The 22,641-nt window shown below is 40.7% G+C and overlaps 1 protein-coding gene across 3 annotated transcripts in view; it reads left to right on the plus strand.

The window, feature by feature from the left end:
* TAF1 (TATA-box binding protein associated factor 1) overlaps positions 1–22,641 on the plus strand; it is a 77,631-nt gene that overhangs the window by 42,680 nt on the left and 12,310 nt on the right. The window contains exons 23-35 of one of the 3 annotated variants that reach the window (XM_075835705.1): positions 843–1,084; positions 3,054–3,267; positions 3,385–3,547; positions 3,711–3,922; positions 5,444–5,552; positions 6,471–6,569; positions 6,971–7,148; positions 7,254–7,321; positions 18,494–18,616; positions 18,983–19,075; positions 20,137–20,221; positions 21,082–21,149; positions 21,245–21,361. In XM_075835705.1, coding sequence (XP_075691820.1) covers positions 843–1,084; positions 3,054–3,267; positions 3,385–3,547; positions 3,711–3,922; positions 5,444–5,552; positions 6,471–6,569; positions 6,971–7,148; positions 7,254–7,321; positions 18,494–18,616; positions 18,983–19,075; positions 20,137–20,221; positions 21,082–21,149; positions 21,245–21,361 — 1,771 coding nt within the window. Of the gene's footprint in view, positions 1–842; positions 1,085–3,053; positions 3,268–3,381; positions 3,548–3,710; positions 3,923–5,443; positions 5,553–6,470; positions 6,570–6,970; positions 7,149–7,253; positions 7,322–18,493; positions 18,617–18,982; positions 19,076–20,136; positions 20,222–21,081; positions 21,150–21,244; positions 21,362–22,641 lie in introns of all 3 variants that reach the window. The other 2 variants (XM_075835704.1, XM_075835706.1) reach the window with 2 other exon arrangements.

Consider the following 22,641-nt stretch of genomic DNA (forward strand, 5'->3'; position numbering starts at 1 on the left):
TTGAAGCTCGGGACCCCTGGTCCCACGAGGAGGTCAGTCTGGCCATTAAAATCTTAGAACTGAGAGTGATCTTCCTCTGGAAGTCATTGAATGTCTCTTCTGGCTGGCTGGCCGGTCCGAGGCCAGAGAGACCATGTATAGGCAGGGCCTATCACAATCACCAAGGCAGGACCTGTACTTCAGCGGGATTGAGTGAAGCCTCCCAAGATTCGGGAGTGGGCAGAGCATCAAGCTTCTGCTCTCTTGACTGTTCACATTCCCGAGGTCAACAACTGGATCACGGATAAACTCAGTTGGGAGCGGATCAACCAAGGGTGTGGGCCCTTCATCCAGAAGTGTGGGACATCCCATGGTCTATGTGCCCTAATGAGACGAACAAGAAAACAGGATTTTTTGACTACTAACCATAAAATCCTTTTCTTTGCCGGTCAACTGGGGGGCACGGCTTCCACCCTTTTTTAGTTATGAAGTTGATAAGGTTGTCTGTCGGACATGGGCATTCATATCTGGTTCTGATATTGTTATATTCCCTTTTGTATTTTGCTTCTCCCACTGCTTCTGTACAGACTGGCTAGCTCAGTGCCTGTAGGAGGGGCATATACTGTAGGGGGAGTCAACACCTTTTTTTTTTTTTTTTTGTGTCACTCCTAGTTGCAACAGCATATAACTATGGTCTGTGTCCCCCAATGGACTGAACAAGAAAAAGGTTTTACTCAAAAAAATACTATTTTTGTGAAAGAAGGCTCTCTTTTTACTTTTCATGTTATTTCAAGTTACTGCTGATGTTTTGTATATATTTTACAGTGTTATTTATATTTTTTCTTTTCTCCTACCTTTTCCAGAGTTTTAGAATCTGCAGAGGTTTTGTCCACAGACACAGATAGTAGCTCTGCTGAAGATAGTGACTTTGAGGAGATGGGGAAAAACATTGAGAACATGCTACAGAATAAGAAGACTAGTTCTCAACTGTCTCGAGAGCGTGAAGAGCAGGAGAGAAAAGAGCTGCAGAGAATGTTAATGGGAGAAGACAGTGGTAATGACAAAGAGCGCAGCCGAAAGGACAAAAAAGACAGAAAAGGATTTTGTGAGTATTGTAGACATTGTGTTTAAGTTTGACTTTAAAGCACACCTATCATCCCAGGTGAAACTTTTGAATAAGCTATCGTGTGGGTGCTATATCTGGCCATTATATGTTTCATATCCTGCATTTATCACCAGTTTTCCCCTCTCTGCTCCATCGTGAATTGTCAGTTTTCCCTGAGCTCCGCGCCAGAGGGGGCAGAGTCTAACTACTATGATGTCTCCCATACACAGCACACCGAGAAAAGAGGAGATGCTGTTCTCCTGTCTCTCTGTAGCACACACTATAGAAGCAGCAGCAGCATGGAGGACATTATACAGCAGGACTAAGTGTAGCTGAGAATTCAGCACTGGGGTGGGAACGTAAAACACTTACTAGAAGCTTCAGCAGCATCTGTGTTTTTTGTTTCTCTCTCTTTCTCTGTATCTACTCCCTCCAGGGAGGAGTGGTTTGATAATTGAAGAAAGACATTTTTCAGTAGTAACATATGTTACAAAGTCTCTTCTCTTCGCTTATAGTATTGATTTTATGGGGAAAAAATTGTAACCGATGGTTACTCTTTAAAAAGAAAGCAATGTAATTTATACCATTCTAATTAAAGGGGTTTTGCACTGGGTGATTATCGGGCAGACAAGCGTTCATAGAATGGTCCTTGCCGATATTTGCAATGTGTAAACAGGGCTGCAATCGGCAGATGAACGAGCAAACGCTCTATCATCTACTGATCGTATCGTTCTAAAAAAGTAAAATATTGTTGTCGGCAGCACATCTCCCTTTGTAAACAGGGAGACGCGCTGCCGACATGATGATAATGTATGGGGACGAGCACTCGGAGTAACGACCGCTCGTCCCCATCCATAGCTCCGTGTGACAGGAGCAAACGATCACCGATCAACGATGTCTCGTTGATTAGCGCTCGCTGCACCGGCCGATAAGACATCGATGATAATAATTTATTGGTATAGTCTGATAACTGATCATTTCAGTTTATGCTGTTACACATACTGGAGTATCTTTTCTTACAACTCTGCTGTCTGCCGTTCCGCTTGTTATGTCTCCCTGTAATATATGAATAAATTGACGACTGAGCATTACCATAACCCTACTAAACCGGGCGTGACACTGTCCAATGAATGCTTACCGTGTCAGACTTCGTAGGGACACGTTTTATTAACAAGGGGAATGGTAACACCTAGTTTAATTTATGCATACATTTCCAGGAAGAATAATAAAAGAGGCTCCAGCATTGTTGTTTTAAAGGGAATACAAGTATTTATTAAAAAAAATAAGTCCTCTTTAAGAGGGTTGTCCCAAGATTTAAATGTTATCCCCTAACCACAGGATAGGTGAGAACATCCTGACCAGTGGGGGTCTGATTGCTGGGACCCCCACCGATCACGAGAACGGGAGTCCCGTTCCCCTGAATGAATGGAGCGGCAGGTGAAGAACGCGTCCTGCTGGTCCATTCATTTTCTATAGCACTGCCGGAGATAGTCAAGCGCTGTACTCTATCTCTGACAGTCCCATAGACCGAGAATGGAGCGGCAATGCGCATGCTTCACCTGCCTCTCCATTTATTCGGAGGAACAGGATCCTCGTTTTTGTGATCGGTGGGGGTCCCAGCTATCGGACCCCCACCGATCATCATGTTATCACCTACAGAATCCTGTGGTTAGAGGATAACCACCTTGGGACAACCCCTTTAAGTTGAAGTTAGTTTCAAGTGTTTTTTGTTTTTTTTCGTGGTCTATACCTGGCCATGTTTTCCAATTATGCAGACTGCACCCGTATACCTGTTCACAGCATTGCACTGTTGCAGCGTGTGCCGTTTTATACGTGATTATCAGCTAAACTTTCCTTTATCATTCCTAGGTGTCTTCTTGCAGGATTTTTGAGTCTTCTGGAAGAATTGTTTTGTGTAAATAAAAAGGATAAAGGCTATGCAATCTGGTAAATAATGTATTTTGTCTAGCTACAGGGTCAGCCACTCAAGGAGGTTCTCACAAGGATGATGACACGGCTTCAGTGACCAGTTTAAATTCAGCAGCTAGTGGACGTCGACTGAAAATCTACCGCACATTTAGGGATGAGGATGGAAAAGAATATGTGCGATGTGAGACAGTACGCAAACCATCTGTCATTGATGCTTATAGTCGAATTCGCACCACCAAAGATGACGAGTTTATGTGAGTACTACTAAAATTTTTGATATGACATCCTAGGGTGTCATTTAATTTTCATTAAAAAAAAATGACATCTTATGCTATTGTATGACCCTGGCTGCTCTATGTTTTTAAAAGAAGGAAATTCGCCCTATTTGATGAGCAACATCGTGAAGAAATGAGGAAAGAGAGGCGAAGAATTCAAGAGCAACTGCGAAGATTGAAACGCAACCAAGAAAAGGACAAACTGAGAGGTCCTCCCGAAAAGAAACCCAAGAAAATGAAAGAACGTCCAGATCTGAAGGTTGGTCAATAGATAAAGTAAATATAACTGTTTACAAACGGCGCAGAAAACTATATTATAAGAATTGCTTCTAATTACGTAATTGTTGGATCTAGCTTAGTGCGGTTAATGTGAGATAGTTTAACTTTTATCTTCCCTCCTAATCTGTACTTTTCTCTTCAAGCTAAAATGTGGAGCTTGTGGAGCAATTGGACATATGAGAACCAACAAGTTTTGCCCTCTGTACTACCAAACAAATGCTCCTCCATCTAATCCAGTGGCAATGACTGAGGAACAGGAAGAGGAGTTGGAGAAGACAGTGATACACAATGACAATGAGGAGCTGATCAAAGTAGAAGGAACCAAAATCGTTTTGGGCAAACAACTTATTGAAAGGTATGGCCACAACTTAAAACAGCAAAAGGCACTTTTTTGTGGATAAAAAGATAAATATTCTACATATTGCTTCATGTTTTCTAGGCCGGTATCACAATGTTACTTAAAGAGGCTCTGTCACCAGATTTTGCAACCCCTATCTCCTATTGCAGCAGATAGGCGCTGCAATGGAGATAAGAGTAATGTTTTTGTTTTTTTTTAAACGAGCATTTTTGGCCAAGTTATGACCATTTTTATATTTATGCAAATGAGGCTTTCTAAAGTACAACTGGGCGTGTAGCTACATCGACTTACCTGCAAACGCCGATGCTGCTGCAGAATCAAATGTAGCCTCTGGTGCTGATGTGTCCTCGCTCGTCCGACACGATGCAGGACCTGGGGCAGGAAGTGAGTGACGTCACAGCGTTGTCTCTCGAGAACACGCTGTGTCTGCACTGCTAGAAGCTGGGCGTTCTGAAGAGAAGTGGATGACACTTCTATACACAACGCCCAGCTAGTAAAAGAAGTAAAAACGCCCCGATGTAACGAACACAATACACGCCCACTTGTACTTTTACTTTAAACACGCCCAATTGTACTTTAGAAAGCCTCATTTACATAAATATAAAAATGCTCATAACTTGGCCAAAAATGCTCGTTTTAAAAAAAAACAAAAACGTTACTCTTATCTCCATTGCAGCGCTGATCTGCTGCAATAGGAGATAGGGGTTGCAAAATCTGGTGACAGAGCCTCTTTAAAGAGGCTCTGTCACCACATTATAAGTGCCCTATCTCTTACATAATGAGATTGGCGCTATAATGTAGGGAACGGCAGTGTTTTTTAGTTAGAAAAACTATCTATTTTCACCAAGTTATGAGTGATTTTAGCTTTATGCTAATGACTTTCTTAATGCCCAACTGGGCGTGTTTACTTTTGACCAAGTGGGCGTTGTGGAGAGAAGTGTACGACGCTGACCAATCAGCGTCATACACTTCTCTCCATTCATGTAATCAGCACATAGTGATCCTGCGTTGTTCACTATGTGCTGTCACATACACCCACATTAACGTTACTGAAGTGTCCTTACAGTGAATAGACATCACCTCCAGCCAGGATGGGTGGTCTATTCACAATCCCGACACTTCGCTAACGTTTGTGTGGGACTTACAGCACAGCAAACGTGATCTCGCTGTAAGATGAATGTAGAGAAGTGGGCATTGTGGAGAGAAGTGTATGACACTGATTGGGCGTCATACACTTCTCTCCACAACGCCCACTTGGTCAAAAGTAAAAACACGCCCAGTTGGGCATTAAGTCATTAGCATAAATCTAAAATGGGTCATAACTTGGTGAAAATAGATCATTTTTCTAAATAAAAACACTGCTGTTACCTACATTATAGCGCCGATGTCATTATGTAAGAGATAGGGCACTTATAATGTGGTGACAGAGCCTCTTTAAAATATGTATGTATGTGTATATAAAATATCTATCTCGTAGCCTGCTTATTATAATAATAATACATTTATATCTTCTTCCAGTGCGGATGAGGTCCGTAGGAAATCTTTGGTCTTGAAGTTCCCTAAACAACAGTTGCCTCCAAAGAAGAAGAGAAGAGTGGGAAGTACTGTGCATTGTGATTACTTAAACGTAAGGTCTTCCCACATGGTTTAACCATTTCAAATACATAATTTGTGTAGAAAAAAAATAGGAATTACTTAAATGTGCAGAAGAAGGGAGGGGAGTGTAGCACCCACTATGTGTCTCTGACTGCGCATCATTTTCCAAACAAATGTACGTGTAAGTTCCCATGCGCCTCCCTGCCCCTTAGGTAAACCCACCATGTCCTCTCTAGTTAAAGGCGTGTGTCCTGCAGGCAATTGCTCATTAGTTCCCAATAATTTTTATATGTGGCAAAATAAAGCCTGATTTGTTTTTGTGTTGGCACTGCCCTTATAGCTAGCTGGGTGTATGGTGATATGCATCCTCAGGAAACATGGAATTCCACTGGTGGTAGTGTTATGCCCTGTTCACACTGAGTTTTCAACACAATTTTTGCCGAGGAAACCGCGGCAAACAAACGTCCGTAATTTCCTGCCATTGATTTTAATGGGAGGAGGCGTCGGTTGTTTTTTTTTTCTTTTACAGCCAGCGGGAAAAAAGGTTGCGTTTTTTTTCCCCTGCCTGTTAAAAACATGGTAAAACAACGCGCCAAAATTTTCGACAAAAAACCGCCTGTGGCGCAAAACCACTTAAAAAAAAAAACGGAGCTGATTTTTGCAGGCAGAATTTTCTGCCTGTAAAAAAAAACTTTGTGAACAGGACCTTCATCATTCTCCATATGCAAGTCACCTTGTAACTAGCGGTGATCTACCTTTTTAAACACCATATAATGGGGCTGCATAAATATTCTTGGAAAGTCCAGCAGGAGGAGTTCTGCATTCAGTGTTGTTTACACAGTACAAAACCATTCATTCTAAAATGTGATTTAGCCTTGCATGATCTGACATACACATGTAAGGTTTCGAAAACAAATCTTAATACTTGTTTTTCTGCCTGTCCCTTCAGCGACCCCATAAGTCAATACATCGTAGAAGAACCGATCCCATGGTCACCTTATCTTCGGTCCTTGAGTCCATCATTAATGACATGAGAGATATGCCCAATGTAAGTTACTTCATTCTATGTACTATAGTTTTTTTTAGACGCGGGCTCCACGTTGACAGAGTTGCATGCCATTTGCGGTAAAATTGTGACCCACGACTTCCGTGTTTTTCTATGGATCATATCGTTTCAATAACCCTGTAAAGATACATGTCAGATTTTTGGCGATGGTCACATAGGGAAACATTGATGTTGCGCGTGATTTACACTAATGCCTTGATTTTAAAGCAACTTGCATGGAACCCAACGTCACCATGGAGCCCCAGCCTAAGATTATCATGCAATAAAAAACATGATCGTTCTGTTGATTCAAATGCAGAGATGGGCAGAAATCCGTTTTGTTGGGGTTTTTATCTATCGCGAAGTGGTTTTAAATTTTTTACATTTTTGGTTTTCTTTTGAAGACATACCCTTTCCAAAGCCCTGTTAATGCTAAAGTAGTGAAGGATTACTACAAGATAGTGATAAATCCTATGGATCTGCAAACATTAAGAGAAAATGTGCGCAAGAGAATGTACCCATCCCGTGAAGAGTTCCGTGAACAGGTGGAGCTAATAGTTAAGAACAGCATCCTTTATAATGGTGAGGACATTCATATATATTGTTTGTGTGGGTTTGAATTCGTTAGTGGGTATATATATATATATATATATATATCTCTATGTATTTTTTTTCTTCAAACTTTAGGACCCAAACATACATTGACCCAGATTTCCCAAGAAATGTTGGACTTGTGTGATGAAAAACTGAGAGAGGTAAGGCACTAACATTCTGACAATAGACCGAGACAGATGTTATGGAAAGATTACTACTATAAGAATGCAATGCAGCTCTCATAAATAATAGAGTGTAATGTATGAGAATATGGGGACCAGATATCTAGTACCAAACTGTCAAATTGAAGCTGGCGCAGACACAGCAGCAGACAAAGAAGAGTTATTTGTCAATGAGGATAGAGCATGTGAGCAGACGTGTGCTCTGTTGTATTCTTCTTTCCCGTACACCTCCGTGTGACGAGCGGAGAGCTTCTGCCGTGACACGCTGCCCTAGTCCTCCTGCCTTCGTGATGCGATGGCACACTTCTTCACCTGCTGCCTTGGTCTCTCCTGCTGGGTCTTAGACTCAAGTAAGCTACTTCCCCCACTGTCCCCCTCCTCCTCACAGGTACTTTGCTGCACTATTTTCTCCTGCTGAGGAGCTCTACAGGCAACTCTGCGCCTAGCATTGTCACTTAGGCTTGACAAGCTGCTTACTACTGGGAAAAGTTCCATTGAGCATCAGATATAATTGGGTGAGATTGCTTCTTTATTTTTACTTTTAATACTTCTTTATAAGGCATGTATCCGATGCGTATTTTGGCACTTCTAACGTGCTGAAAAAAAGCATTCATGAATTAAGCTTTCTATTGACATCAATGGGAAAGCATGCCGTTAGTGCATACAATGCGTTTTTTTTCCGCGAGCGTGTTTAAAAAAACGGGTCACAAAAAAAAGCGGCAAGTCAATTCTTTTTTGCGCGTAAAACGCGCCTAATTCCCATAGACAATGGGAGTCCTAATTACGCACAAAAAACGTGCCAGAAGCACGTTTAAAAAGCGCTTTAAAAAAAATACTAGCATTTTTGACACGTTTACACGTTGTCTTTTTGAGCGCTGTGTGAACAAGGCCTTAAAGTTTTAATACAAATAAACGTAATTAAGGAAAAGTAACCCTATTCATAAAACAAGGAAGAAGAAGATAATTTTACATTTAATCTTCATTAGACCTGAATCTACAGCTACATAAATATATATATTTGCTACCCTACATTGTCAAAAAGACCACGCTTTCAGCCAAGTATAAACTGTTTAGATGCATATATACAACTCCACACATTTAAAAAAACAAAATGCTTTTTTTTTTTTTTTTTTTTTTTTTTTATTAATTGGAGAAGCCCGGCAGATTACTGGATTCCCTGATTGAGAACCAGAAATGGACGTTTTCTATTTTAACAATCAGTCAGAAGTAGACTGAAGGAAAACATTTATAAAGAGAGGAATTTGTACTTTACTATGAAGGGATTTATACTTCCCAAACCTCATATACTAAGGCCCCATGCACACAAACGTGCTTTTGCTGCTGCAATTCCCCCGAAAATCCACGGGTGAATTGCGGTCCCATTTATTTCTTTGTGCCCATGCACATGACCGTGGTTTCCACGGTCCGTGCATTGCCGCAGAGCCTGGACCCCAAAAAGAAGGCTCATAGAAAATAATGCACGCGATTTGCGGCCGGCCGACCCGAAAATCACAGCCGTGCACATGGCTACGGTCGTGTACATGAGGCCTAATACTGAACTGGATAACTCTCTGGAAACTATACATTTTCCATCTTTATATAGGGAACAAAGGGATACATTTGATTCTTCTTTGTCTTTAAAAAAAATTATGGAGGCAGGAAAACAATATGCAAGGAATAAGTCCTCTGGTCTGGACGGGATCTCATTCAAATTTTATATTCGATATCAAGACATTAAGGAAAAACAGATTTTTACTTTGGAATATGCCTGGAGATAGAGCACCCTCCCCAAATCTATAGTTATTGTAGTAATATTGAAAAAAAGATAAGGATCCTCTCTCTGGAATGCTATCGTCCTATTTCTTTTTTGAATACTGACATAAAATTGTTGAGTTATGTAACAGCTTGTAACCTAAAAACTTTTTGCAAACTTGCAATCATTAAATTTAAAGGGGTTTTCCATTTAGATAGGTGAAAAATTCTAGATCGTCCCCATCATTTGCCCGAACGGGGACCCCCGTTCCCCCCCCCCCCCCCTAGCCACAAGACAGCGGCGGAGTTTGGATGGAGCGGAGGCTGGGCATAAGCGTTGTGTTTGTGTGGCTGACTGTACTTAGTGGTTTCCATCAGCCTCATAGTCTTTAAATGGGGCGCCAATTCTCATTCCCAGCCTGCGCTCCATCCAAGCTCCTCTCAGCCGCTGTCTTGTGGCTGGGTGGAACTGTGAAACGGGGTCCCCGTTCTGGCGAACAGTGGGGGGCAATCTAGCATTTTTCCACTGAATATTTGCACTTGTATTTGCACACATTGAGCACTGGAGAATTTGACTTTTACAAACACAGTTACTGTTACAACACATTACTGAGTTCATGGCAGAGCGGTCTGGAGGGTACAAAATTACTGCTAAAAGGAATGTATTGTTATATTCTCATGAAAGGCTTTTAGAGAATAGAAACTGATATATAGCATACAGTTGCTAGTTCAGGTACAGTCTTATAAATGAAAGTTCAGAATTTCATACCATAGCCCAGATATTGAAATCTCTCTGCATTGAATAGAAATAAATTAAAATCCTACATCAGGACTGGTTTTGAAAAATAAGCTACTTATTGCATTACAGAAGAGCTGAGGGACAATTCTACAATGCTGAGCAAAATGCATAGGGAGCCCTTTAATTTAGCTACATTTCCCATATGTGCTCTACCTGTTCTGGTGCTTTCAAATGCATCCTTATATAAAGTGGGACTTGACTAGAAGATCGTCAACTGGCATCTTTTCAATGAACTCTGTTTCTTCTTATCTGTATGTGCCATAAACTGCATAGTTACCTTGCAATGTAAGGTATGTAATTAAAGTGTTGTTTCGAAAGCTCAGCCATTTGTTAGACAGACTTCTCCTGCTCCCTGGCGAAAGTGTTTGTCATATTGAAGATCTGGATGGAGGGGTCGCTTGGTTCCTCAGTCCTCTCTTTTTGCTAGTCAGTGAGAGTTGCTTCGGATTGTCATACCACTGTCTGAAATGTCCTGGAAGGGCTGTAGGGAAGCTACGGGGTCTACAGAAATGGATTAGAACACAGATCCTTGAACAGCATCACTCTGATACAATAAAAAAAAAAAAAAAGACATTTACGTTTGATGCAGGATTTACATTAAACAAACAAATATACCCTGTGGCAAACATCCTCGTGAATTTTATTTTTATTTTTTTTTAATTCTCTTTTTATTGAATATTTAAAACAAGCAATTTGTGTAGAATAGCAAATACAAGTGTAATGCCGGGGTAGGGAGACAGACAGGTGAGCCCTAATCTACCCGCCACTCAGTCCCTGCCTACTTGCAACGGCCCGTCCTAGGCGACGGCGTACAACTGAGAGACGGTCCCTACACTCAATAAGTGCACGACAGACAAACAGACAAGGGTACACAGAAGCTAGGGAAATGGGGCAGTTGCCCACGGCAGCACCGTGAGCAACGAGAGTAGTGAACGAGCCGAGTCAAACCAGGAGTGTACGAGGTACCAAACGCAGAGCAGGAGAGTAGTGAACGAGCCGAGTCAAACCAGGAGTGTACGAGGTACCAAACGCAGAGCAGGAGAGTAGTCAGTAAGCCAGGGTCAAAATGAAGCAGAAGACAAATAGTTCAAGCAGCAGCAGCAGAGCCAGGAAACAGGCAGAATCACAGGCAAAGGAGGAGCAGGAAGTGAAGGTATAAATAGTCAGAGGGCGGGAGCTAGCTCCGTCTGGCCAGGCTGTGATAGGCTCTCCCACTCCTAAGCCTCCCAGCCTGACTGGTAGAAGATGGAGTCACTCTCTCAGACTTAGGAGCAGGTGCAGACTGATTACCCATGGGCGTCGACACAGAAGCTGTGTCTGGCAGATCCTTTAGGGTATGTGCACACACACTAATTACGTCCGTAATTGACGGACGTATTTCGGCCTCAAGTACCGGACCGACCACAGTGCAGGGAGCCGGGCTCCTAGCATCATACTTATGTACGATGCTAGGAGTCCCTGCTACTCCGTGGAACTGCTGTCCCGTACTGAAAACCTGATTACAGTACGGGACAGTTGTCCTGCAGAGAGGCAGGGACTCCTAGCATCGTACATAACTATGATGCTAGGAGCCCGGCTCCCTGCACTGTGTTCAGTCCGGGACTTGCGGCCGAAATACGTCCGTCAATTACGGACGTAATTAGTGTGTGTGCACATACCCTTAAAACAAGCATGAAAGGCATCTGAGTATAGTATGCATTAAATAGTACAGTCACTACACGAAATTTTATCATGAAGGCATTCAAGGAGCGAATATTCCAACAGAAAACAAAGAACTATATACACACAGTTCCAGAAATCGAGTAATTACATATTACCCGTTAGGGGAGGCGGTGAGGGGATGGGAGGGTAATAAGGGTTAAAGGAGGGGGGGTGAGGGATGGAAATCCTTTGGGAGTTTGTAATACAAATGAAATAGTTAGCAGTCCATAGTTAACACAGTCCACAGTTAACACAAGGAGCCTCTATGTTCCCTCCAAACTGACCAGGTGGCAGCGAACACATCGTGTCTTCTATCCCGGTGAATTTTTTATATGGTCACTGGTAGTTTGCCTTAAAGGTGTTGTACTAACTAGATAACCTCTTCTCAGAATAATGTTGGTTGCTGTGGATCCGGCTTCTCTTACCTCAATCACTTGTTATGAAGCTGTGTGGCGGGGCATTTATTTTCTCAAGCCCAAGCATCCCTCTCTGGGATGTCCATATGCCATTGATTTAAAAAAACTAAAAATAAAGCTGATCGTTCCTTGGACTCTATTTCAGCAATGTTGGAATGTGATGGCTCGTGTTCTTGTTCATATGGGTGAATAGTGACAAGAGAAAGGGGATTAGTGTAATGAAAAGTGAGCTAAATCGGTAGAAAAGACAGGACAAGAGATTGTGGTAGACAGATACAGGGCAAAACATATATAGTTACTTGCTGGTATGATGTTATTGATGATATTTGTTACCTCCAACAGACCCAACCATTGACGTTAAAGGGGTTATCCCAGGTTTAACATTTTACACCTAACCACAGGATTGGTAAAAAAAAATCTCTGATTGCGATGAGCCCCACTGGGACCTTATCACTAGAATAAGGTTCCCAATACCCCCGTTCCTCCTCACTGCGTGATCGCAGTAAGGAGCAGTTTGAATGGAACGGACTGGCATGCACGGTGCTGGTCCATTTTAAAGTCTACGGGTATGATGGAAACAGCCAAGTATGGCGTCCGGCTGTTTTCGTTAGCCCCTTAGACATTGAATGGAGCGGCAGGGTGCATGCTCAACCACCACTTAATTCAAGCTCCTCCTCTCTGCGGTCGTTCCGTAAAGAGCAACGGGGGTCTTGAAACCCTCGTTCTACTGCTCAGTGGGGGTCCCAGAGGTGGGTGATCAGACATTTATCATCTATCTTGTAGATAGGTGATGAATGTTTATCTTGGGATAACCCCTTAAGGATGCAGCCTTGTTTTGGCCTTAAAAAGGCCCTGTCACCAGATTATCAAATCCCTATCTCCTATTGAATGTGGTCGGCGCTGCAATGTAGATAACAGCAAAGTTTTTTTTTTTTGTTTTTTTTTTATAAAAACGATCATTTTTGCCCAAGTTATGAGCAATTTTACATTTATGCAAATTAGCTTTTCAATGGACAACTGGGCGTGTTTAGTCGTTTTACCAACTGGGCATGTATTGTGTTTTTACCAACTGGGCATGTATTGTGTTTTTACCAACTGGGCGTGTATTGCGTTTTTACCAACTGGGCGTGTATTGCGTTTTTACCAACTGGGCGTTGTGAATAGAAGTGTATGACGCTGACAAATCAGCGTCATACACTTCTCATTGTTCCCACCCAGCTTCTTTCACTGCAGACACACAGCGTGACGTCACCCACAGGTCCTTCAACCTTGTCGTCGGAAGAGAGAAGACACATCAGCTCCAGGCGTCAGAGGGTACAGTGCAGGGTATGTGCAGGTAAGCATAGCAAACTCCCTAGAGACGAGCATATTAACCTTTTGGACGCCTGGAGCCGATGTATCTTCTTTGTCTGACGACAAGGTTGAAGGACCTGTGGGTGACGTCACGCTGTGTGTCTGCAGTGAAAGAAGCTGGGTGGGAACGATGAGAAGTGTATGATGCTGATTCGTCAGCGTCATACACTTCTATTCACAACGCCCAGTCGGTAAAAACACAATACACGCCCAGTTGATAAAAACACGATACACGCCCAGTTGGTAAAACGAGAAAACACGCCCAGTTGTCCATTGAAAAGCTCATTTGCATAAATATAAAATTGCTCATAACTTGGGCAAAAATGATTGTTTTAAAAAAACAAAAACAAAAAAAAAAAAAACTTTGCTGTTCTCTACATTGCAGCGCCGATCACATTCAATAGGAGATAGGGATTTGATAATCTGGTGACAGAGCCTCTTTCACCTTGCTGTAATTCTGGGAAGTGCTCCCTCTGGTGGCCAACATAGGAAAACATGTCAAATTATTATTTAATTTTTAATACTTTCCACCATGTGGAAGAAAAAAAAATACAGCAAAAAACGTAAAAAAATATAACAGAAATAAGTAACTTACTTTAAAAAAAAAGGTTTAATTTGCGACACATTCCCTTTAAGACAGCTGGTCGGTGGGGGACTCCCACCGATCTCAGGATAGACCATCAATATAAAAGTCACGGAGAATGCCTTTAATTTTCCATGATCTATTGTTTAAAAAGTACTGTTGTTTGTGGGACAATTCCTCTGTGAATTCAAACAAATGTAGAAAAAAAAATCCTAAGTAATGTTGCAGTACAACCTAATACATGCGAAAGCAAAGTGGAAAAAAAAATAACATAAACAAGTTGCAAAAACATAAAGCAATATAGTTTATAATATACATAATTATATAAGAAATATTGGCAGGAATCCTCCAGCTCACCATTAGTAGATTTCACCCACAGGCTGTGCCAGGATCGCTGCAACGGCACACGGCAATTAAGCAGGAAAAAGGAAGAAAACCAGTGGTCCAGCGCAGAGATATTTAAAATGAAAACTTGTTTAAATTTTATTTCAAAATCTTTAAAAGAAATATATGAATAGCTTCCAGATACAGGGATATAGACACTGACTGTTGCCTACGCGTTTCAGACGTGCACCACATACCAGACGTGTACCACAAGCCATGAGGAAGGACGTGGTACACGTGGCAATCAATTGTAAACTAAGAGATTTGTTAATTCCCCAGGTAAAGGAACAATCAAAAAACTATATGATGGTCATAGGGCTTTGAAGAAGGCCCATAACCAAAGAAGAACCATGCTTGAGAAATACTGGGGGTTCTTCTTAGAGAATAAGGGTTTAAAGAGGCTCTGTCACCAGATTACAAGTGCCCTATCTCCTACATAATCTGATCGGCGCTGTAGTGTAGAGAACAACAGTGGTTTTTATTTTTAAAATTGTTCCAGCCCAGCATGATCCACAGCACAGTGTGATTGTGCAGTGAAAGAAGCTTGGCTGGAACAATGAGAAGTGTATGACGCTGATTGGTCAGCGTCATACACTCCTCTCTACAATGCCCACTTGGTCAAAAGTAAAAACACGCCCAGTTGGGCATTAAGAAACGAATTGGCATAAATCTAAAATTGCTCATAACTTGCTCAAAAATGATTGTTTTTCAAAATAAAAAACACTGTTGTTCTCTACATTACAGCGCCGATCAGATTATGTAGGAGATAAGGCACTTATAATTTGGTGACAGAGCCTCTTTAAACAGGCTCTGTCACCAGATTATAAGTGCCCTATCTCCTACATAATCGGATCGGCGCTGTAATGTAGATTACGGGGGTTTTTATTTTGAAAAACGATTATTTTTGACCAAGTTATGAGCAATTTTAGCTTTATGCTAATTAGCTTCTTAATAGACAACCGGGCGTTTTTTTTTTTTACCGAGTGGGCGTTGTAAAGAGAAGTGTATGACGTTGACCAATCCGTGTCATACACTTCTCTCCATTCATGTCTAAGTTTGGGACTTAATCACAGCACTGTGAATGACAGCACAGCGTGATCTGGAGATCACGCTGTGCTGTGTGAGTAAGTCCCACAAAAACTTTACAGAAGTGTCGGGAGTGTGAATAGACATCGCGTCCTGGCTGGAGGTGATGTCTATTCACTCTCAAGATACTTCAGTAAAGTTAATGTGGGTGTATGTGACAGCACAGCGTGATCTCGCGAGATCACGCTGTGCTGAGTACAAATGCACATGAATGGAGAGAAGTGTATGATGCTGATTGGTCAGCGTCATACACTTCTCTTTACAACGCCCACTTGGTAAATACGTAAAAAACGCCCAGTTGTCTATTAAGAAAGTCATTGGCATAAATCTAAAATTGTTCATAACTTGGTCAAAAATGATTGTTTTTCAAAATAAAAACCACTGCAGTTATCTACATTACAGCGCCGATCAGATTATGTAGGAGATAGGGCACTTATAATCTGGTGACAGAGCCTCTTTAAGTCTCAGAGCCCATTTTTCAAATCTGACATATTTCATTTTATGTGGTAATAACTTCAAAAGGCTTATACCTATCCAAGCGATTCTGAGATTGTTAGTGGTAAAATGTGGTCGATATATTCAGTGTTTATTTGTGGGAAAAATAGCATTTTTCTGAATTCAAATGCATCTGCTTGTAAGACAGATGGTTATACCACCCAAAATAGTTACTAGTTCACATTTCCCTTACGTCTACTATATGTTGGCATCATTTTTTGAACATTCTTTTATTTTTCTAGGATGTTACAAGGCTTAGAACATAAGCAGCCTCATTTTTTTAGGTGCCAGTTCAGTTCTGAAGTTGCTTTGAGGGGCCTATATATTGGAAGCCCCCATAAAGCACCCCATTTTAAAAAATAGACCGCTCAAAGTATTCAAAACAGCATTTAGAAAGCTTATTAACCCTTTAGGTGTTTCACAGGAATTTAAGGAAAAGTAGAGGTGAAATTTCCATATTTCTTCTTTTTTTTTTGTCAGAAAATCCTTTTTTTTTTTTTTTTTTCTGTAAAACAGAAGGTTTTACCAGAGAAACGCAACTCAATACTTATTGCCCAGATTCTGCAGTTTTTAGAAATATCCCACATGTGGCCGTAGTGTGGTAATGGACTGAAGCACAGGCCTCTGAAGTGAAGGAGCACATAGAGGTTTTTTTTTTGTTTTTTTTATTAGGCTCCATGTCATGTTCCTTTTTTTAAGAGGTCTTGTGGTGCCAAAGCTGTGGAAACCCCCCAAAAGTGACCCTATTTAGCAAACTACACTCTTCAAGGAACTTATTGAGGGGTATAGTGGGCATTTAGACCCCACAGGTTTTTTTTGCTGCATTTTGTGGAATTTGGCTGTGCAATTGAAAAATCGAATTTTTCCGATAAAAGGTACAAATTTTTAATTTTGACAAGGCATAAAGGAGAAAAAACACCCCAACATTTGTAAAGCAATTTCTCCCGATTACGGCTAAACCCCATATGTGGTCATAAACTGCTGGATGGACAAATGGCAGGGCTCAGAAAGGCAGGAGCGCTATTTGGCATGTAGATTTTGCTGGATTGGTTTCTGTGCGCCATGTCGCATTTTCAGAGCTTCTGAGGTACCAGTACAGGGGAAACCCCTTTAAAAGTGACCCCATTTTGGAAACAAGACCCCTTAAGGAATTCATTGTAGTTTTCATGGGGTGCCTGCAACTTTTTGATCCGTTTTTATAACATTTTTTTAGGAGGTGAGGTGACTAAAAAACAGCAATTCTATTATTGTTTTTCATTTAAAAAATTTTACAGCGTTCACCGTGCGCTATAAATGACATTCACTTTATTCTGCGTGGCGATACGATTACGGCGATACCAGATGTTTATAGTTTTTGTTATATCTTATGACAATAAAATATTTTTATAAAAAGTTATTTACTTATTGTGTTGCCATATTCTAAGAGCCAGAACTTTTTTATTTTTCCATCAAGAAAGCCGGATGAGGGCTTGTTTTTTGCGTAACGAACTGTAGTTTCGATCAGTACCATTATTTAGGTACATGCGACTTTTTTGATCTCCTTTTATTCCATTTTGTGGAAGGTGAAGCGACCAAAAAAATTGTGATTCTAGTATGGTTTATTATTATTTTCTTTTATGGTGTTCACTGCGCGGGATAAATATAACGAATAACTTTTGTAATTCAGGCCATTACGGACGTGGCGATACCAATTATGTATAGATTATTTTTATTTTTTAATAATAAAGGACTGATAAGGGAAAAAGGGGGATTTTTAATTTTTACTTTTATATAATTTTTTTTTATTTTTATTCAATACAATATAAAATTCCATACAAGTAAGGAATAAAGAAAATACAATTATGCACATTTTTACATTTAAACTTGTATTTTTTTATTTTTACACAACTTTATTTTTAACTTTTTTTTATTTTGTCCCCCTAAGGGACTTGAAGGTAGGAGGCCCTGATCGCAATTCTAATGCACTGCACTACATGCATAGTTCAGTATATTAGAGCTGTCAGCTACTCTCTGACAGCAAGCATAGTGGGTCCTGACTTTGTTGGCATAGCTGGAGGCCATTGTTAGGCCATTGTTTGTTTCCATAGCAACCATCGCCGCCAGCTATCATGTAGCGGGCCGACGATGCTGGTTTAACCCCTAAGAAGCTGCGATTGCTATTGAACGCGGCTTCTAAGGGGTTAATCAGCGGGGGCACCGCGATCGGTCACCGCTGAAGGAGCTGTGGCAACTGCTGTACGAGACAGCAGTTGTCACAGCTCCTGTATGTGCCGAGGGTGCGGCCGAAATGGAACGATGCACTTAACATGACCTAATAGTACGTCAAGGAGCGGGAAGGGGTTAAGGGATAGCAGTCTAATTATTTAGTCAAATAGTTTTTCCTTTAAGCTGCTGTAAAGCATGCTAGCCAACATAGTTCTAAACTCATTCTTTTTAAAAAGTTCAGCAGCAGTAATAAGACCGCTCAGGATGTCCATGTGTGACAGATTATTACAGGTTAATTTTTTTAAAATATACATACATGTAACTGTGGCACAATTTCTAGGCTTGAAAAAATATATACTGTGCCCTTATGTTTACAGAAGGAGGACAAGCTAGCAAGACTGGAGAAAGCAATTAACCCATTGCTGGATGATGATGACCAAGTCGCCTTCTCCTTTATCTTGGATAATATCGTGACTCAGAAGATGATGGCAGTGCCCGATGTATGTTGTGTGTTTGTGCACCACTATTTTATTGTTCAGGTTGAAGTCACCATTTTTGGAGATAGTAGAATTTTTAATACTTGGCTTTACATGTAGATAGAAATCAAATCTTTAGCAGGGTCTGAGGACCACATTTTGGATGAATTCACACACTGCAGATTTCATCTGAATTAGGCTTGCAGAAATCCATGCACATGCTGCAGAGACCTCACCAATTCAGTGATTTTCAGTTGCAGCTTGGTGGACCTCCTCTAGAATACTTTAAATGGTATACGAGAGAGAGTAGATGTACTTTTTTTTTCAATATTCTCGAGTAAACTGTCCTAGTATGGATAACTTATTATCCCTTTCTGATAACTTCTCTAGTCCTGGCCCTTCCATCTTCCTGTCAATAAAAAGTTTGTTCCTGACTACTACAAAGTTATAATCAACCCAATGGATCTGGAGACAATTCGGCAGGTAAGGGATTTATTTTTCTTTACTATTTTACCTTAAATGGACACTAACTTTTCAAACAACTTATGCTGATGTAATATTATACTTGATATTGATCAATTTTGTGATTTATTTACGGTTACATTTTCGTTGTTTTATCCATGCCAATTGTGTGAAGTTACTGCCACTTGGTGTCTTCTTTCCTGTAATCTGCTGTCCACTCCCTATTGTCAAGCAAAATCTGTCTCTAGTTACAGAGCAGAGGAGACAAACTGTAGGAAGTGGGAGCGTCTCTTCGCAGCATGCCCATAGAAGTCTATAGGTAGGGGAGGAGGGAGCAGGGAATGAAAGACACATACATGTTGCATATAGAAGTCTATGGAGAGAGTAAGGGGGAGCAGGGAAGAGACACATGCTGCTGGTATGATTTATGTGTCACCCCATTGCTGGATTCTCTTCTATGTGTGCTGTTTATAGAAGTCATGATAGCCGTTAGGCTTCGCCCACTAGCTCAGAGAAAACTGAGAATTCGAGATAGGGCCAGCAGAAGGGAAAACTGCAAAAAAATTAAGACTACAAGTCATATCATGTCCAGAAATAGTGTCATTCCTTGTGCACACACATATGACATCTTATTCTGAAAAGTTAGGTACGCTTTAAATGGTTTCTAGTTTACATTTTAAGGCCTTGCACACATGAGCATTTTTATATCTGTCACTTTCTTGTACTTATAAAGGGGGTAGAGATACATAATTACATAGCACCACTGTTCTATATTGAGACACATGCCGTTAATGCACATGGGTACTACAAAAGCGGGATCTTGGAGGGAAACCGATGGAAAAATGAATATATTTTTCTTCTGACATCTCTTTTCTAGAGCTTTTATAATCATTGTGTTTAAACATGCACAAAAATGATAATTGGCAATGTTTCTGTGCGTGTGTATGAGATAAATAAAAATCTATCCCCCTTTAAAAAAATGTAAGCTGAAATTGTGGAGAAATGCTCATTGCCAAAGTCCTAATTGCTAACTTTTTTCCCTGTGAAACTTACTGATGAATTGTGTTCATGTTTGTTTCTAGAACATATCCAAACACAAATATCAAAATCGGGAAATTTTCCTGGCTGATGTTAATTTCATTTCTGCAAACAGTATAAAATACAATGGTAAGTTCTTAGTGATGCTCCTACTTTAAATTGGCTTGAATGATGGACAAAAACATATGGAATATAGCACCGGATTAAATGTTTCTTCAAATAATTTGTAATGTTTTGGGAAACTCCCTAGATTTCTTCGGGTGCCCATACACTTTAGATATCTGATATCTGAACAGCTATTTTTCCAGATTCCACCATTAACGTGCACGCTCGGCTGAGTGTGCGTGTTTATTTTAATGAGATGGGAATAAACCGCTGCCAGATCCCCCAAGCAGCAGGTTCTGAGGATTGGGCATCTGTTAGGGCCTGTTCACATCAGCGTTGCCCTTCCGTTGAGGGGTTCCGTCTGAGGTTTTCTGTCGGGTTATCCCCTCAACGGAAAGGCAAACGGAAACCTTCGCTTCCGTTTCCCTCACCATTGATCTCAATGGTGACGGAAACATTGTTAATGGTTTCCATTGGTCACCGTTTTGACAGGGTTCCGTTGTTTTGACGGAATCAATAGCGCAGTCGACTGATCAATGGGGATGGAAATGGAAGCTAAGGTTTCCGTTTGCCTTTCCATTGAGGGGTTAACCCGACGGAAACCTCCGACAGAACCCCTCAACCGAAGGGCAACGCTGATGTGAACAGACCCTTACGCATTATCTCACCAGATTTGCCGACTTTCATCTGATGTGTTTGGGCACCTGAAAACTTCTATTGGAGGAAATTTTTAGAATTCTGGCCAGAGGGCTGGACCTTATTATCTAGGTACTTTTTCTTTATTTATTTTTTATTGTAGGATTTTTTTGTTTTTATTTATTGATGTATTATCACGTTGTGAATGTGGTTACACAACATTCTTACATGTTTTATTTTATACACAGGGCCTGACAGTCAGTATAGTAAAACAGCACAGGAAATAGTCAATGTTTGTAGCCAGACTCTGGCTGAGGTAAGCAGATTTTGGGTGATTTTAAAGTCAACCATGCGTACACTTTTTTTTCTATTGTAGACTAATGTATGGTCTTTGTTCCCTCTCTGTATCAGTATGATGAGCACTTGACACAACTTGAAAAGGACATTTGCACAGCTAAAGAGGCTGCTCTAGATGATGCTGATCTAGAAAGCCTTGATCCAATGACTCCTGGACCCTACACTCCCCAGGTTAGTACAGGGATGCTATGAGTAATATAGTCAGTCAGTATCATTCATTAGGGTGCCCAACGTTTATTGGTCCAATTTTAAAGCAGCCTCTTCAAATGGCAAAATTTAACCGGTTAAGGACTGGGCTGTTTTACAGCTAAATGACCAGAGAAAATGTCACAATTTTGCTATGCGCTTCTTTAGATGACTATAACTCTGCAGGTGAATAAAGTTCATCTTTGAATTTTACACTCTTTTTAAAGGACAGATAGGGCTTTGTTTTAGTGGCCAGTATACATCATTTTTATTTTCTTCTCTAAAGTGGGCAAAATTGGAAAAAAAAATGCAAGAATTTAGCAATTGCGTCAGTTTATGATAGCATTTTTCACACACAGTATAGACCATTGACAAAATTAATCTTCTTTCACATTCTTCCACTTCTCCCGTGCATGGGGATACCAAATATGTGTGCCTTATTCACTGTGTGGCAGCACTTCCAAAAAGCATCAGCAGTTTATTCACCCGTGCGACGTTTCAGTCCAACAGGACTTTTTTCAAGCATGCTTGAAAAAAGTCTGCCTGATATTGAGGACCGTGGACCAGGTCCAATTGAGGCGTGCACCCAGCTGCAGTCCAGTGCTGTGGAAACAATTAATTTTTTTATTCACTGTGCGGGCATGTGCCAGGGCTTGGCATAAAAGGAGGCTATTTGGCCTTTTCGGTCCAGGAATTTTGCATTTGATTTTATAGCAGCATACTGTTTTCTGGGGGGCGTAATGCTGCTGAAAGATTAGAATCACCCCATAAATGACTTAATTCACACAAGTAGACCCCACAAGGTTTCCTTCAAGGGGTTTATCATATTTTTAGAGAGTCCAGTTTTCTTCTGAAAGTTTCTTGAATAAGAAGGAACAAAATAAAATTTGCATTTTTTTTTTAGCAAATGTGTTCGTTTACATGAGCATTTTTCACACACAGTATAGACCACGGTCAAAATTAATCTCATTTCACATTCTGCCACTTCTCCTGTGCATGGGGATACCAAATATGTGTGTCTTATTTATCACATAGAGATGTAGGATCGCGGACGATAGAAGAAGCTTATTTCACTAATTGCCTTTTTTCAAAGCTGGTTTTACAAAACTCAACAGAGTTTCTATAACACTTCCAAAATATCTGCTCTTGAAGCAGAAATCCCAAAATATTCATCTAGGGGTATAATGGGAATTTATTTTTTGGGGTTTCCTAAAATAAGAAATTGCAGGTTTATGCAAATGGAGCTCTCCAGCAGATGAACTTTA

This window comes from Rhinoderma darwinii, chromosome 8, assembly GCF_050947455.1.
Source record: "Rhinoderma darwinii isolate aRhiDar2 chromosome 8, aRhiDar2.hap1, whole genome shotgun sequence".
NCBI classification, from domain to species: domain Eukaryota; kingdom Metazoa; phylum Chordata; class Amphibia; order Anura; family Rhinodermatidae; genus Rhinoderma; species Rhinoderma darwinii.